At 36.1% G+C, this 16,816-nt stretch overlaps 1 protein-coding gene across 2 annotated transcripts in view; it reads left to right on the forward strand.

Annotated features, from left to right (window-relative positions):
* The window catches only part of ENPP1 (ectonucleotide pyrophosphatase/phosphodiesterase 1), an 84,945-nt gene that overhangs the window by 54,532 nt on the left and 13,597 nt on the right, over window positions 1–16,816 (forward strand). For both annotated transcript variants that reach the window (XR_010158200.1, XM_016956309.3), the window contains exons 11-20: window positions 282–354; window positions 3,453–3,561; window positions 4,795–4,926; window positions 7,498–7,529; window positions 8,339–8,466; window positions 9,690–9,759; window positions 11,207–11,294; window positions 12,423–12,592; window positions 13,952–14,003; window positions 15,289–15,443. Coding sequence is in view for 1 of the 2 variants with exons in the window: in XM_016956309.3 (XP_016811798.2) it covers window positions 282–354; window positions 3,453–3,561; window positions 4,795–4,926; window positions 7,498–7,529; window positions 8,339–8,466; window positions 9,690–9,759; window positions 11,207–11,294; window positions 12,423–12,592; window positions 13,952–14,003; window positions 15,289–15,443 (1,009 nt within the window). In the remaining variant the exon portion in view is untranslated. The remainder of the gene's footprint in view (window positions 1–281; window positions 355–3,452; window positions 3,562–4,794; window positions 4,927–7,497; window positions 7,530–8,338; window positions 8,467–9,689; window positions 9,760–11,206; window positions 11,295–12,422; window positions 12,593–13,951; window positions 14,004–15,288; window positions 15,444–16,816) is intronic.

A 16,816-nucleotide genomic window follows, 5' to 3' on the forward strand; every position in this document is an offset into this window, starting at 1 on the left:
TAATTTCTATTGTAAATACTTCGTTTTGTAGAAATGATATACTATTTTAAAATAGACTACAACAAAACTTTGCTATTTGCTATGATGTTTTATATCGAAATAAATTCTTTAGTAAATGATCATACCACATTTTGAAGAATTTCAAAGCTGTAAATTATTTCTCAGTAGAACTGTTACGCCAGTGTTATAAAATTTAATCCCTATCAATTGATGACTTATTTTTTCCATTCTGTTTTTCAATGTGTTCGTAAAATATTACATTTTGATACTGTTTGATTTAGACCACACTTTTACACTCTGTATTTAGAAGAACCAGATTCTTCAGGCCATTCATATGGACCAGTCAGCAGTGAAGTAAGTACATTTTTATCAGTAATTATTTCATTAAACCCAGTCATCAAACTGAACCTCGCTTTGAAGGAGGCTGCTAGGCCATTTTATAAGATTCTATCGTTTCTGGAAAAAGCAAGTATTATACCCAATATTACTAAATATAAGGATGCACTTTAAACAAAATAAGAGTTGGGAGAATTGTTTAGCCTGTGTTTTCCACAGTGCTAAATTAAACTGATGATGAATTAGCTTCTGTATTTTCAATTTGAAAGCCTTTATCCACTCCATCGCCCCTTACCTTGGCCTAAATACTAAGTGCTTTTTGAGAATGTTGTAAACAGCTAAACCTCCAGTATGAAAATACAGGGTAATAAGTCAAATAGCAGAGGAAGCCTCCTATGAACTCTCTTCCTTAGGAGATAGGTCTTTGGCCACCTGAGACCATGCTTACAACAGAGGTCCCATAGAAGGATGGGAGATTTTATCAAAAGTGTAGCGATATTTGAATACTTAATTTTGTTGAATATTTCCTAGGAAACTAGAGGTACGAAACAGCTCATGGACTAACACTTTCAGTGTAACATCTCGTTTGACCTGACACCCTTTCAGGAACTTAGCCAGCGCCTAGCTGTGTTTTTAATCTGTGTAGCACTTTAAAACAACAAACACTGCTTTCAGTTTTCACGTGGCCATATCATTTTTGTTACCATTTGAATGGCAAAAAAACACAATTACTTTTGCACCAACCTAGTATTTTGGAACACAGGAAGCATTAGAACAGAAAAGGATCTGAAGGCTCGGCACCGTGGCTAATGCCTGTAATCCCAGCACTTTGGGAGGCTGAGGTGGGTGGATCACCTGAGGTCAGGAATTTGAGGCCAGCCTGGCCAACATGGCAAAACCCTGTCTCTACTAAAAATACAAAAAAATTAGCCGGGCCTGGTGGTGTGTGCCTATAATCCCAGCTACTCAGGAGGCTGAGGCAAGAGAATCGCTTGAACCCAGGCTGGGGAGGTTTCAGTGAGCCGAGATCGCACCACTGTACTCCAGCCTGGGCACAGAGCGGGACTCTGTCTCAAAAAAAAAAAAAAAAGAGAGAGAGAAAAAGAAAATGATTTGAGCATATTTCCTTGTACCTCTAAGTTGACTTTCCTTCTGATATATATTTTGTTGGTGACCTAAGATATGAAAGGAAGTAAAAAGTAAGGATCTTGACTATTTTGGGTCACGATAAAAGTGAAAAGAGGTATTGCCAGGATCCCTCCTGTCAGAATCCTTGTGTAGTGATCTTGTGCCCCCTGTGATTCCAAGGGGTCATAGACTATTAAAAAAAACACTCTTTCTTAATTTTCTAGGGCTTCACTCCCAAATTCCTATCAGTTCTCCCGCCCAGGTAGCCCAGGTTGGATAGTCGGTGAGCCTTAAGGACTCTTCAGCACAGCGTTCAGACTAAAGCCTGGCCTGACATGTCTGTCATGGTCCCTGTTTTTGAGGGTGCTGCTTGCCTAATTCAGCAACAGCAGAGGAAGGAAGGGAGGCAAAAAAGCATCCTTATTTTTCTCACTTGAATTTACAACAGCTGCCTAAACCATCTTCCCTTCATTTCCCTTTCCCTGGGTCTGCGCTAGATTTGCCCCTCTTAAAAAGTAGGTACTGCTTGGATCACTATCACCTTGGATAAAAGAGAGTGAAGAGAGAAGGAAGTTGACCCTCACCTAGGTCTGTTTTCACCCTTTGTATTCTTTCCATCAAAATCCATCTCCAGCAGCTCCACTGTAGTTAGTAACTCCATTGTGCCTTCCTTTCATTCTGTCCTTCAACTTGGCAGAAATACTCCTGCTTAGAGGGAGGATAAGGAAGATGCGTGCCAGCAATGTGGACATGTCATAATTGGTCAAAGGGAAAAGTTTCTTGTAGCTGTTGTCTTGATTTGAACAATTGGCTACATGCTAGTGTGATTTTTACTCTTTCACTAAAGTCACTGATACCCAAGACTTGTGTCTGGGTCAATTTGGCTACAGAAAAATCCCAGGATCATTTTATACTTGTTTATAAGGTTACATACATTTGAAAATCATTGCTGCCTTTTCTAATTCACTAACAGTGTGCCAAAGCACCTGCTTTTCTGAGTCATCTTCATTTAAGGTTGAGCCCATTACTTTTGAAATCATATCCATCAATTTGCAAACTCTGTAAACTCCAACATTACTGGCACACCAAAACCCACTTTATCTTAATACTTAAAAATTCCAGTTCATGTTGCTTGGATAACTTTGAAAGACATTGTCTTGTTTCATATTACAGTCAAAGAGCTTATCTCATATTATAGTGAAATAATACTGACAATGAATGAAGATTAAGCTGATTCCACACATTACAGAAAATACACAAAACTGCACAAAAATTTTTCTCAAATGGTTTTGCAAGGAGAGAGGATAAAATAAGTGCCAGAAAGCAGTTTGCCAATATCATTTGTCATTCTGTGTTCTTGTGATATTCATATGTAAAATGCATGCAGTTTGTAAGGAAATAATGGGTTATATTCCTATGAGTTCTAATTTAGAAAATTAAATACATTGAATTATAAGAAGCATTTCATGAATAGTTTGAACATTTTTGAAAATTAGGAAACGTATTTATACAGTGACCATTTGAATGATCAGAAAGTATAAGAAGAAATTAATTGTGGAAAATGAAGTGGTAATTAAGAACATATTGGTTTCTGGCCAAACACTGTAGATTTGAGCTATTATTATTTTGGCTTAAGTTGGGTCTAATCTAAGTAGTAGCATTCTGACCTCAGGAATAGATCAGCTAATCTCATTCCCAAAACTTAAAATTGAACGTGTATAGAATTAGGACTCTTGCATTGTTAATGATCTGCAGGTATTTACTGTTCTTTGTATCTCTGACCCTGACCTGTCTTAGTCTAATGTGAATCACCTCATTGTAGTTGCATCCACTGGCCCTTATCTATCTATCTGTCTGTCTGTCTATCTTTCTTTGTTTCTTTGTTTCTTTCTTTCTTTTTTTTTTTTTTTTTTAACAGAGATAGCTTTATGTATAAATAGCCATTAGTGTGGAAGGTATCACATGAGGTTGTTGCTTCCCATTCTTAGGTCATCAAAGCCTTGCAGAGGGTTGACGGTATGGTTGGTATGCTGATGGATGGTCTGAAAGAGCTGAACTTGCACAGATGCCTGAACCTCATCCTTATTTCAGATCATGGTAATCTGAATTTGCATTATTTACTCTTCAGGATAAAGGGCTGAAGAAAGTTTACTTGATGGTTTCCCAATTTTTTCTGAATGTTATAGTTAATTCTTTTTTAAAAATGTAGTTTCTTATGGACAGTCTTTAGGAAAAAAATACATTAAATATAAAATATAAGTGAAACACAGAATTCACAGAAACCTAAGTGCCTATCAAGCACAATACACCAAGAATTTGAATAGCTAAAAAATATATATTTTCAACATTAAATTTGTGTAACTCTACAATTTTAGATTTAGTTGGAACTGATTATTATAGCTTCAATTTTCTTTTTTTGGTTGTTGTTTTTGAGACAGTCTCACTCTGTTAGCCAGGCTGGAGTGCAGTAGCATGATCACAGCTCACTGCAGCCTCAACTTCCTGGGCTCAAGTGATTCTCCTACCTCAGCCTCCTGAGTAGTTGGAACTACTGGCATGTGCCACCACACCTGGCTAATTAAAAAAAATTTTTTTTGGTAGACATGGGATCTTGCTATGTTGAGCAGGCTGGTCTCAAACTCTTGCTCTCAAGCTCCCACTGCTGCCTCCCAAAGTGGTGGGATTACAGGCATTAGCCATCGTGCCCAGCCTTCAATTTTCTTTAGCATGATAAATCTGACTTTAGAAGCATGATATATTAATTTTGATAATATTTTCACTTTTACTTACTGTGATCTTTGTAACATGCTTGTGTACAGTTTGGGGACTATAGGAGCAGCGTGCCTACGGAAAACAGAAAATAGGTTCTTTTTGTTTTTGTTCTTGTTTTTTGCTTCAGAAATAATTATAGAAATCTGTGTTTAGAAGCAGTTCTAAGAAGTTACATGCAAAGAAGCACCAGTCTTGGAAGGAGAGTGAATCATACACATACACTCCCAGTTAATATCCTAGGTGGTTTGGGGCAAATAACTGGGCTTTCACATTCGGTCTAAAAATGTGATAAGACATTCTTCTTTGCTCACATAATGATATTGTAATATATAAATAAGAAGAAACGTTAACCAAAATTTGGGTGACGGAAAAGATTTTGAAAAAAGTGAAGTGATAGGTACAGCTGAAATTCTGTCTTACCTATCAGATCTTCAACTAATATGAGTGCTACACCCATGTTTAACGAATTTAACCTTGGAAGTGAAAGAAGTTCTGCTCTGCATATTAAATTTTTTGTTAAAGTTACAGCATGTTTTGGGATTTTTTTTTTTCTCCTAGGCATGGAACAAGGCAGTTGTAAGAAATACATATATCTGAATAAATATTTGGGGGATGTTAAAAATATTAAAGTTATCTATGGACCTGCAGCTCGATTGAGACCCTCTGATGTCCCAGATAAATACTATTCATGTAAGTATATCTCTATGATAACTTTGAATATGGTCATATTAAGAATACCTTCCTTTAGGCTGGGCACAGTGGCTCACGCCTGTAATCGCAGCACTTTGGGAGGCCAAAGTGGGTGGATCACCTGAGGTCAGGAGTTCGAGACCAGCCTGGCCAACATGGTGAAACCCTAAAAATACATATACGATACTATACTATGTCTATACTAAAAATACAAAAATTAGCCTGGCTTGGTGGCAGCTGCCTGTAATCCCAGCTGCTCTGGAGGCTGAGGCACAAGAATCGCTTGAACCCAGGAGGTGGAGGTTACAGTGAGCTAAGATCATGCCACTGTACTCCAGCCTGGGCAACTGAGTGAGACTTGGTCTCAAAAAAAAAAAAAAAAAAGAATACCTTCCTTTAAATCATTATATCTCTAAACTAAAGGGAATCAGAATTAATTTTTTTATGATTAAATCTCCAATGCAGAGCTTTTGTACACAAATGGATTTTATGGGACTGGATGCGAGAACACAACTTACCTATTGGTTATTCATGGACTAAGCATAATATTTGATGAGCTTAGTGCAATTTTATGTTGAAGTGTGTGTTTTACTTGTGTGTCAGGATAAAGATTATACTAGAAAAAATGTTTAAGAGAGAAATCCAACTACATTTATTCAAGTTTAATTAATTAATGACACTCCATTAAAATTACTTAGTTTGGGATTAATATTCTGTTGTGAGGAGTGCTGGCAGAAATGATTAATTCTATAGGCAATTGATTCCTGTCCTCCCTTAAACCATTTCAGAAACAATAAAGAATGTATCTTTTACATAGGGAAGAATGAATTTCACATTTCTCTTGACCACATGTGGAACACAAACTGCCAAAAGATGTTTTAAAATATTTATTCTTTTGCCAGTCAAGTGTATTTCATAACTGTTTCCACCTCTGTTACCTCCCTCTCTTTTTGATTACCATCCATGATAACTTTCAGATGTGTAGAGCAAATTTTGTTTGTCTTTTTGACATAGTTAGTTAACTTTGAAACAGAAAGAGAATAAGCTTTTCTGACAATTACCGGAATTGGGTTAGGTTGGGCTATTTGGTAAGATATGTTTCAATAGATAGATACTATTGACTATTAATGAAGAAAATAGATTTCACTGCAGGAAAATGGTTATGCAGATAGATTTACACAGTGTCACAAAGCACAGGCTGCATATGCCTAATACCAAGTTTTAATTCGTATTTTTTTAATTTAGAAAAGTAGTACATGACTGTTATAAAACCTGTTATAAAAACTATACAGATAGACTGGACACGATGGTGGCTCACGCCTGTAATTCCAGCACTTTGGGAGGCCGAGGCGGGCGGATCACAAGGTTAAGAGATCAAGACCATCCTGGCCAACATGGTGAAACCCGTCTCTATGAAAAATACAAAAATTATCCGAGCGTGGTGGCATGTGCCTGTAATCTCAGCTACTGGGAAGGCTGAGGCAGGAGAATTGCTTGAACCTGGGAGGCAGAGGTTGCAGTGAGCTGAGATTGCGCCACTGCACTCCAGCCTGGTGACAGAGAGAGACTCCATCTAAAAAAAAAAAGCTCTACAGGCAATAACAGTCTCCAGAGATGTTTGGGATGGGATAGCTAAGCTGTACCATACCCTTATCTTAGGCCCTCAAGTTTCCCAAATTAAAGCAAAAACTATATATGTATGTCACTTTACATAAATATATAAAATATATGTATATAAAATGTATACTCTTATCTGGATAATTTTCTCAAATTTATATACTGTTTGGCTAAAATAAAATCTAGGAAGCTGGACAGTTATTGATTTGTAGTAGAAAGTACCCTAAGTAAATCCATGGGCATACTATGCAAATGCAGTTTTTAAACTAGTCTACTTGCCTTCTCTTTGAAGTTTCCTCATACCCCTCTTATTTGAAAATTCTAGAACTATCATTGAATATTGAAGTATACAAAGTAAAAAGAAACAGCTTCCCACCTGAAGTCCTCCTACTTGACAACTCATTTCCCCTCTATAGAAACAACCGTTGTTAAGCTTGGATTATGTCTTCCCGGATAATTGAGATATTTGAATAATTATTTTTGTTGTTGAGTATTTCCTAAGGAACAAGAGGTACAAAACAGCCTTACAAAACACATACAGTTTTTATTTTTACCCAGTGAAACCATACCAGATCTAGATGGATAGATATTTTGAGGGATGGATGGATGATGGATATTGGTTACTAACTGGATGGAAAGATGTTTGGACAGGTGGATGGATAGTTAGATGGATGAATGGATATGTGGGTTAACAGATGGATGGATAGGTAGATGTTCTGTAACTTGTCTTTCCCTTTAACAATATGACACTATATCATGGGTGTCATTACAGGGTGATCCCTAAAGTTCTGTCTAATTCCTTTCAGTGGCTACAATGTAATGACTTAAATGAACTCTTTAAAACCTGCCTTGGTATTTAAATACAGAGTTTGGATCTGACATTCTATATTTTTGTATTATGTTTTAATTATAGTATACAATCAACTATTAATTCTTATGTTTGTTCCCCTCCAGTTAACTATGAAGGCATTGCCCGAAATCTTTCTGTGAGTATCTTTATTTTCCATTATCTAGTTATTTTTAGTTTTGTATAATATATATTGAGAGAAAAGTTTCAGCATCTATTATTGGGATTGAAGGATTAGAATATTTTAGTAATCTGGGCCAACATGGAAATGCTGTGTAGTTTAAAGATCTTTAAGGTCGTATCCCAATAATCCAGGTTTGAAAAATTTTTAAGAATTTGTCTATTGGCATTATAAAATTTATATGAGAAGAAGAAATAATTTTAAAACTATTTACAAGAAATAATTTTTAAAGTAGAAGGTAAAACCCTGTAGCTGTACCACCATAAACACCATTAGCGTTATGATATATTTCCTTCCAGTCTTTTTTTATGCCTTAAAAAATTAAGTTTCTATACTAGTGCTGAGTTATCTATACTACATTTTATACTCATACATTTTAAGTCTGCAAGAAAACTCTTACAATTGCACTTACAAGGATGTTTGAAAATAGAACCATTAGTGGTAACTTGAAATATAATCTAGTGACACTGAGTTCTGGGGCTTTTATGCAATAATAATGATGATTTCCTCTAAATATTTCAAGTAGTTTTGAAGATTTACCTTGTACATTATATAAGTGGTAAGAACTTTTAGTTGTTTTTTCATCTGACTTATTGGGCCAGCTGATGAAATGTTTGTGAAAAAAAATTTCATATGAAGTTAGAAAGCAATTTCAAGAAAAGTTGACACTTTTTATAGATATTAGGGAAATATCTTTCCCTAAAAAAGTTGACACTTTTTTAGATATTAGGGAAATAATAGTTTTTCTTTGCTGTTTGCAATTTCAGTGCCAGGAACCAAACCAGCACTTCAAACCTTACCTGAAACATTTCTTACCTAAGCGTTTGCACTTTGCTAAGAGTGATAGAATTGAGCCCTTGACATTCTATTTGGACCCTCAGTGGCAACTTGCATTGTAAGTTCTGACAGTCTCCCAGGTAAACTTAGTCTGATCGGTTAGTGATTCAGGGTAACCATTGGGCCCTTTCTAACAATATTGTTATGTGAAAACTGTATAAGTATGATTCTCTTCACTCTAACCCAGGATTTCTAATGCCGGCCTATGGATGTTTGAGTTAGATAATTCTTTGTTGTGGAGAGCTGTCCTGCACATTGTGGGATATTTGGCAAGGATCCTTTACTTCTCCCCATTAGATGAAAGTAGCACTTCTTCTGTAATGTGACAACCAAAAATGTCCGTCAGCATTGCCAAAAGTCCCATGGGGAGGAAGGATCACCCAGACCATCCTTGGCTAAGAACCATTGTTCTGGCTTTTCATATCCATATTGATTACTTCTTACAATCTACATTTGTTACCGCTTGCCATTGCATGTCTCCTGCACATTACAGTATGTCTAATTGTGCCTCCAAAGCCTAGCCAACAGTTGGTAAAAGCACTTTACTTTATAATAACGAGTAACTATCTTCATTATACACAGTTGTTTTTTCATTCTTCTTATACTAATCCATCAATAAACTTTAGTTTATTGGTGTGTTTGGCAAATTATTTGGATGGTTAATAGTGTTAATATCTCACAACTTGTTCATTAACTGTTTTGGTGGTTGCCAAGAAGCTAGTCATGATACATACCCCTGTCAAGCAAAACCTAAGCAGTGAACCAAAATTCAGTAAACAGAATTATACTGTCTCCACTCTTATTGGAGAGCTGGGCTTTTAGTTTTCAAAATATATATATATATCTGAAAGGAGAAATGGTCCTATCTTCATGAGAGAACTAATATTTAGTAAATATCTAAACACCATGTTGCAAGCATTTCTTTAGGCTATATCATTGAATTTTTACAAATAACCGACATGAGAAATTGAAATCAAAGAAGACAGTTAAATCTATCTAAACTCACAAGTAGTTAATCACACAGCCAATGTTCAAAACCACTTCTGTCTTGATGCTAGTGGTTTTTCTTCTGTCTACTATATTGCTTATAGTTAATTTGTCCATGAAATAAAAGATAGAGGTGACTTCTTAATGCTTTTCAAAGCCAGGTGGTTTTATTTACCGTTGTGTTGGTTTAACAAAATAGTTACATACTTTTTAATCAATGAAAATAATGTTATGATTATCAATTATGTTTTATGAAAGGACTTTACATTTTTAATTCATATATGTCAACATTAGGAATCCCTCAGAAAGGAAATATTGTGGAAGTGGATTTCATGGCTCTGACAATGTATTTTCAAATATGCAAGTGAGTAAACCTATTATACTTAATTGGATTAAATCTAAAGAAAAAATGATATGCAAAGTTTTAGACTTGAAAACATACTGTGATTATATGTCTTGAATGAGAATTAATGGAACATACTTTCATGAAGCTATTTTTCTTTGAACATTAAAGAATTTTGTTAAAGTTTTATATTCATTGGCTATTACTAAAAAGTCAAAAAACAACAGATATAGTAAGGATGTGGAGAAAAGGGAACACTTATACACTGTCAAAGAGAATGTAAATTAGTACAACCTCTATGGATCACTGTATAGAGATTTCTCAAAGAAATAAAAATGAAACTACCCCTAATCTAGCAATCCCACTACTGGGTATCTACCCAAAGGAAAAAAAAATAATCAGTTTATCAGAGACACCTGCACTCGTATGTTTATCGCAGCACTATTCACAGAAGTAGTCATGGAATCGACCTAAATATTTATAAATGGATAATTGGATTAAAAATGTGTGAGATATATATATATATATATATACACACACACACACACACACACATACCATGAAATACTACTCAGCCATAAAAAGGAATGAAATCATGTCCTTTGCAGCAACATGGATGGAATTGGGGGCCGTTATCCTTAGTGAAATAACTCAAACAAAAAGCTAAAAATCACATGTTCTCACTTGTAAGTGGTAGCTAAACAGTAGGCAAACACGGACATACAGAGTGGAATAATAAACATTGGAGACTCCCCAAAGGTGGGAGGGCAGGAGGAGTGTGAGGGATGAAATACCACTTATTGGGTACAATGTACACTATTCTGGTGATGGGTAACACTAAAAGCTCAGACTTCACCACTGTGCAATATATCCATGTAACATAACTGTACTCATACCCCTAAATTCATGAAAGTTAAAAAATTAATAAAATTTTATATTCATGTTTCATAAACATATGACATATCTCCTATTATATTTCTAATAATTATTTTTCAAATTTTTGTGCTCTGTTGAGAATATTGCTTTACAGTTGAAGAAAACCAGTGCTATAATAGATAAGAAAGTATCACACTTATGTTCTGAGAAGGATAATATCTTACAGCACTTTAACATTTTCAAAATAAACTTACAATAATTATTTAATTTGATCCCTGCATCACTGTGTAAGGTGGGCAGGATGAGGTTTATATTGCATGTCATAGATGAAAAAGAAAATGTTATCATTCATTCTGTTCTGATTGTCAAATCAAGAATTGTAGTAAAACTAAGAGACCTATCCTAGATGTCCTTAGATTATGTGTGTGATAGGGTTAAAACTATATTTCCCACAAAGTCCACTGAGCGTGGTAGTTTTCCTCTTATCTTATCATAACCAGTTTGTATATGTACAATGTGGATAACAGAATTTTTTGGACCAACTTGTAGACAGCTGAAATGCACTGATAAACTTCCTTTTCTGGCCGTCTAGGCCCTCTTTGTTGGCTATGGACCTGGATTCAAGCATGGCATTGAGGCTGACACCTTTGAAAACATTGAAGTCTATAACTTAATGTGTGGTAAGTGTGAACAGGTGCCTTTTTTCCCTTCTGAAAATAGACCTGAAATAGGATTATCAAAAGCAAGTCACATTGTAGGCAACTTTGTGGAGATGATGGTGAGGCAAGACAGATTTTTACCTTCTTCCTGACTCTCAGACTCACTGAAGAAATGTGGGGAACATGTCATCTTATTACTTATCTGTTTGTTCCACTAGGCTGCTTGCTGGTTAAAGTACACCACTCACAGCAGGGTGGTCTGCACACCCCCACTGCCCAGCACTTTGCTAGGCCCTCGGCTTAGTGATTTGATTCTTGACTCAGAGCAGTGATAGAAGCCAGAAAAAGGAGATTGAGGGCAGTGAAAGGTGGGCAAAACTTGTGGAACTTCTGGTAGCTGTAATGGTTGAATATAGGTCAGTGTCAAGGTTGTAGAAATGAAGGAGGACCCATTAGGGAGATTCTTGGTTTACTTTGTACCTTCTGAAGTAGTCCTTTTGTGGTGAAGCATTGTGTGTTTTAAATATTAGTTTCTTATTCTGATAATGGTCCTAGGCATCTGCAAAACCTTAAATATGTCTTAAGTATAATTCTTTTAGTGGGAGTCTATATAGTTTAAATGAGTTAATGTATCCTAAAATACTTAAAACAGCACCTGGCATATAGTAAGTGCTTACTACATAAGTATTTGCTGTTATTACATTTAAGAGCATGAGTCTTAGACTCAGACAAAGCTGGTTTTGAATTCTAGATCATTTAGTTAGTAACTTTGAGACTTGGGTAAAACACTTTGATTACTCATCTACCAAATATTGATGATAACTTATAAAATTGTTTTGGGGAATAAATAAGAAAATATGTTAGTACCATGATTGGCAAAAATATGCATTCAACAGGTTGTGACTGTAGTTATTGTATGCTTTAAATATCAGAAATTTTGTAGTGAAATACAGCATACATATCAGTATTTCTATTAAAAATAACCTAGTCTTAAATACTCTAAAACCCAAGAGAGTTTTATACTTTTATTTTAGTTAAAGAGTAAATGACTCATGTATTTGGTTTTAAAAAAGTAAAGATCATGGCACAAGTCTACTATTTGTTTGATTTGAAACATCTAAGTAACTCTACCATCTTGAAATTATGCAGATTTACTGAATTTGACACCAGCTCCTAATAACGGAACTCATGGAAGTCTTAACCACCTTCTAAAGAATCCTGTTTATATGCCAAAGCATCCCAAAGAAGTGCACCCCCTGGTACAGTGCCCCTTCACAAGAAACCCCAGAGATAACCTTGGCTGCTCATGTAACCCTTTGGTAAGTATCGTCAAGAAGTTTGGTCCAGTATGTATGGTTTGATAGCACCCTCTGCATAGCATGTGCTGTAAAAATACTTAATAATCAAATTAGAATTTAGGAGTGGGGGTAGGTAAACATATGTTTTAATTCTAGGGGGCACATGTAGATCTTTTGTGATATATCTTTTCTCTTTCTGGTTTTTGCATTTTCCACTCTATTTTTAATTCCTTGGAGCTGTGACTTGACTTGGGTGCAGGTGTGGTGAAGTCTAGTTAGTTGACTTGGGTACAGGTGTGGAGAAGTCTAGTTCAGTTCTTGAGCATCCTGAATTAGGGAATCTGTGCTGTTAACTCTAGCAGTGAGGTGATGAGCACATAGTAAACCAATCACAATGTACCTTTTTAAAAATACAGTTCAGATTGTTTAAATGTAGGGAGAAAAAAGATTTCTTGGTATGAAATGAATACATTACACTGTCCTTTTTTACTTCCATGTTAATATGACATTATTATAAAAAGATAAAAATACTAGACAAGTTATGAACAAAATTGATAACATCCATGAGGGCACCTGTAATCCCAGCTACTCGGGAGGCTGAGGCAGGAGAATTGTTTGAACCTGGGAGGCGGAGGTTGCAGTGAGCCAAGATCACACCATCGCATTCCAGCCTGGGCAACAGGGCGAGACCCTTTCTCAAAAAAAAAAAAAAAAAAAAAAAAAAATATATATATATATATATATCGCAATTTGGAGAGTAGTTTATTTCATGCTTTACATTTTGTTTTAGACTTGAGTTAGAATAGAAGAAAGACTGTTGGGGTATATAGATGAGAATTATAAAGCAGCAATCATATTCTTATTTTTTAATTACTGGTATGATGCTTATACTAACAATTTTGTCTTTTGCAACTGTCATTCCTCTCCTTCTGTCCTTTTCATCAAAAATGTAACTTCTGTCCAGGCATGGTGTACCACACCTGTAATCCCAGTACTTTGGGAGGCCGAGGTGAGAGGATTGCTTGAGACCAGGAGTTCAAGACCAGACTGGGCAACATAGTGAGACCCTGTCTGTACAAAAAACTAAAAAAATTAGCTGGGCATGGTGGCATATGCCTGGAGTCCCATTTACTTGGGAGCCTGAGGTGGGAGGATTGCTTGAGCCCAGTAGGCCAAGGCTGCAGTGAGTCATGATTGCACCACCAGCCTGGGTGAAAGAGCAAGACTCTTGCCTTGAAAGAGAAAAAAAAATCCACTAATACAAGACTATCATAAATGATCTTTGTTCTATGTTGGAATAATCAATCTATAGCGGTTCTATGTTACAAAATTTAAAACATGTCTCTCAGTCCTTAAAAATAGTTTTATAACCTTTTTTAGATTTTGCCGATTGAGGATTTTCAAACACAGTTCAATCTGACTGCGGCAGAAGGTAAGGCATGCTACACACTCAAGCTCGGAATGTGAAGCAGGCATTTTCTCATCAGTGTGAAATGCAGAGAACTGGCTTGGGGGTATTATTTGAGAATAACCAATAAAATAAAGGGAGTTCTGGAGGACCACCTGATGAAACATAGAGGTTTCTTTGCTTGACAGTTTAGACTGTTAGGCATAAGGAAAGGAGATATTTTGCAGTGGATATTGTATGTAATGTATTTAGTGGAAGCTGAATCATACTTTATGAACATGATGGAGGTGTTCAAAAATTTTTGATGATTTCTGTAAGCTGATAATAGAGACTCAGATTCCCATTTGAAATACCTGTTTCTATCTCACCTGGTTCTTAATCATACAAGGTTATATATTGATTTATTGATCTAAAGTTATTTCTGCATCACTTTTGACCAAAAATCAAGGATACACAGACAACTGATGAAATTTTTCACTTATGACTTGAATGTTTGGAGTCACTATAATACACTCTCTCAGCCTTAAGTTACTTGGCACACATTTTTTTTTCTACTAGAATAAAGAGGTAAATTCTGCATTAATTCTGATGTAAGTTTGTCTCTATAAAATCCCTAGGTAAATGCTGGAGTTAGGAAAATCTTTGATATCTCCAAGGTGGCAAAGTATTGTGGTGAATGATGGCACTTTCAGAATTGAGTAGATCCAAGTTTGAATATGAGCTTAGGTACTATATGTTCATGGAAATAGTATTCCCTGTCAGCTGCTGTTTCCTTATCTGTAAAATGGGCATATAACCTTAATTCATATGGAAATGTAAAAATTAGTTATATGATGTGTACCAAGCCCTTGACATTTGGAAAAAGGGCAATAAATAATATCTATATTGTTATTGTTTTATTTAGTTTAGTCTCATAATTTCAATTCTGAACTTCTGCTTTCCAAGTACACATATCATTAAAAAAATTTGCTTTCTGGAGTGTGTCCTAAAGAATAAGTAATTAAAATAGTGCTTAAGAATTTTTGGTAATATAACTTTGAATTAACTGGAATACTTAGCAATTTCACATAGTGTCCTCATGGTATCTTGATATTACATTGATTTCAGAATCTTTATAGGCAAAAATAACAGTGAACCTCACTTGTCTTCTTAATTGTTTATGCTTCTACCCTTTGTAATCAGTTTTTTTAAGAGTTAAAAGTAAATCTTCAATATGATTAAGTAGAGGAAAGGATTAGATGAGTGTATCACACTATATATTATCATATAATGCACACTAACTACATTTATTTTCATCCTGTGACCCAAGAGAAGATTATTAAGCATGAAACTTTACCCTATGGAAGACCTAGAGTTCTCCAGAAGAAAAACACCATCTGTCTTCTTTCCCAGCACCAGTTTATGAGCGGATACAGCCAAGACATCTTAATGCCCCTTTGGACATCCTATACCGTGGACAGAAATGCAAGTATTTGTCACCTCTTTATGTGTGGCCATTTCAAATTAATGATTAAGCAGAACATTAAATGCATAGTTTCTCACTGTTCACCTTGGCTTTATACTCAGTTCCCGCATTAGAGGAACACTGAAGAGGGAGTCAGAAAAATTCAGTTCCAGTTCAAGCTCTGCCACTGAGCAGCTGCATGACTTTGAGAACTCAGACCAAATTTCTTCTGTGAAATGAGGGTCGTGCGGTAAAGATTCTCTTTTGGGCCGTGCGCAGTGGCTCATGCCTGTAATCTCAGCACTTTGGGAGGCCGAGGCGGGCAGATCACGAGGTCAGGAGATCGAGACCATCCTGGCTAACACGGTGAAACTCCATCTCTACTAAAAATATAAAAAAATTAGCCGGGCGTGGTGGCGGGCGCCTGTAGTCCCAGCTACTCAGGAGGCTGAGGCAGGAGAATGGTGTGAACCCGGGAGGTGGAGCTTGCAGTGAGCCAAGATGGCGCCACTGTACTCTAGCCTGGGCGACAGAGTGAGACTCTGTCTCAAAAAAAAAAAAAAGAAAGAAAGAAAAGAATTCTCTTTTCCTCCCCGACCCCAGTTTTAATATTTTATGATTCCAATTTATAATTGCATGAAATCAGCCTTAGGATCAGTCACAGTTACCCATTTCTAAATACATGGCTGTGAGAGGACAAGTATTTCCCTCAGCTGTCCAAATCTAAGGGGGCCCTCAGTGTTTGGCAAAGCCATTAAAGCTCAGTCACATCATTGCACGTACCATCTATAGGAAGACACGAGCCCAAACCAGGGAGAGGCCAGAATCCTGCCCACCACCAATACCAGAGGAGTTAGGCCTTGAAAGGAGTGAGGGCAAATATCCCAGAATAAGAGCAGCCTTCCCCCTCACCCATGGCCCCCTGGGTGCTCTGGTAGAAGGAGGAATGGTGAAGGAGATGGTGCTGGAAAGAGAGAAGGGGGAAGATGAGATTTTGATCTTACGTGGAATTGAAATTTTAAACTGGGCTGAAACTGAAAGTGACTGGCAAGGTACAGGATGCCCTAAGGGAACGACAAAGGGATTTGAGAGAGCATAGTGGAGGGCAGCAGTTTGATTTAAAAAAAAAATGATTTTACTAATCAGTGAGACAACCAAATAAAAAGATAGGGATATGTCTGTTTATATATGATTTCTATGTTACAAATATATAATACACACATATATTTATATAAAATTTCTTGAACTTTGATTTAAAAAATTTTTCAATACTGTCTTCAAACACCAAACACTTAAAAAATTTTTTGACTCTGTAATTGATCAGTCTACACCATTTTTTATAGGCACCCCATCCTATTTATTAATATTTATACCTTAATTATGGGTTCCTTGA

Source organism: Pan troglodytes, chromosome 5, assembly GCF_028858775.2.
Source record: "Pan troglodytes isolate AG18354 chromosome 5, NHGRI_mPanTro3-v2.0_pri, whole genome shotgun sequence".
NCBI lineage: Eukaryota > Metazoa > Chordata > Mammalia > Primates > Hominidae > Pan > Pan troglodytes.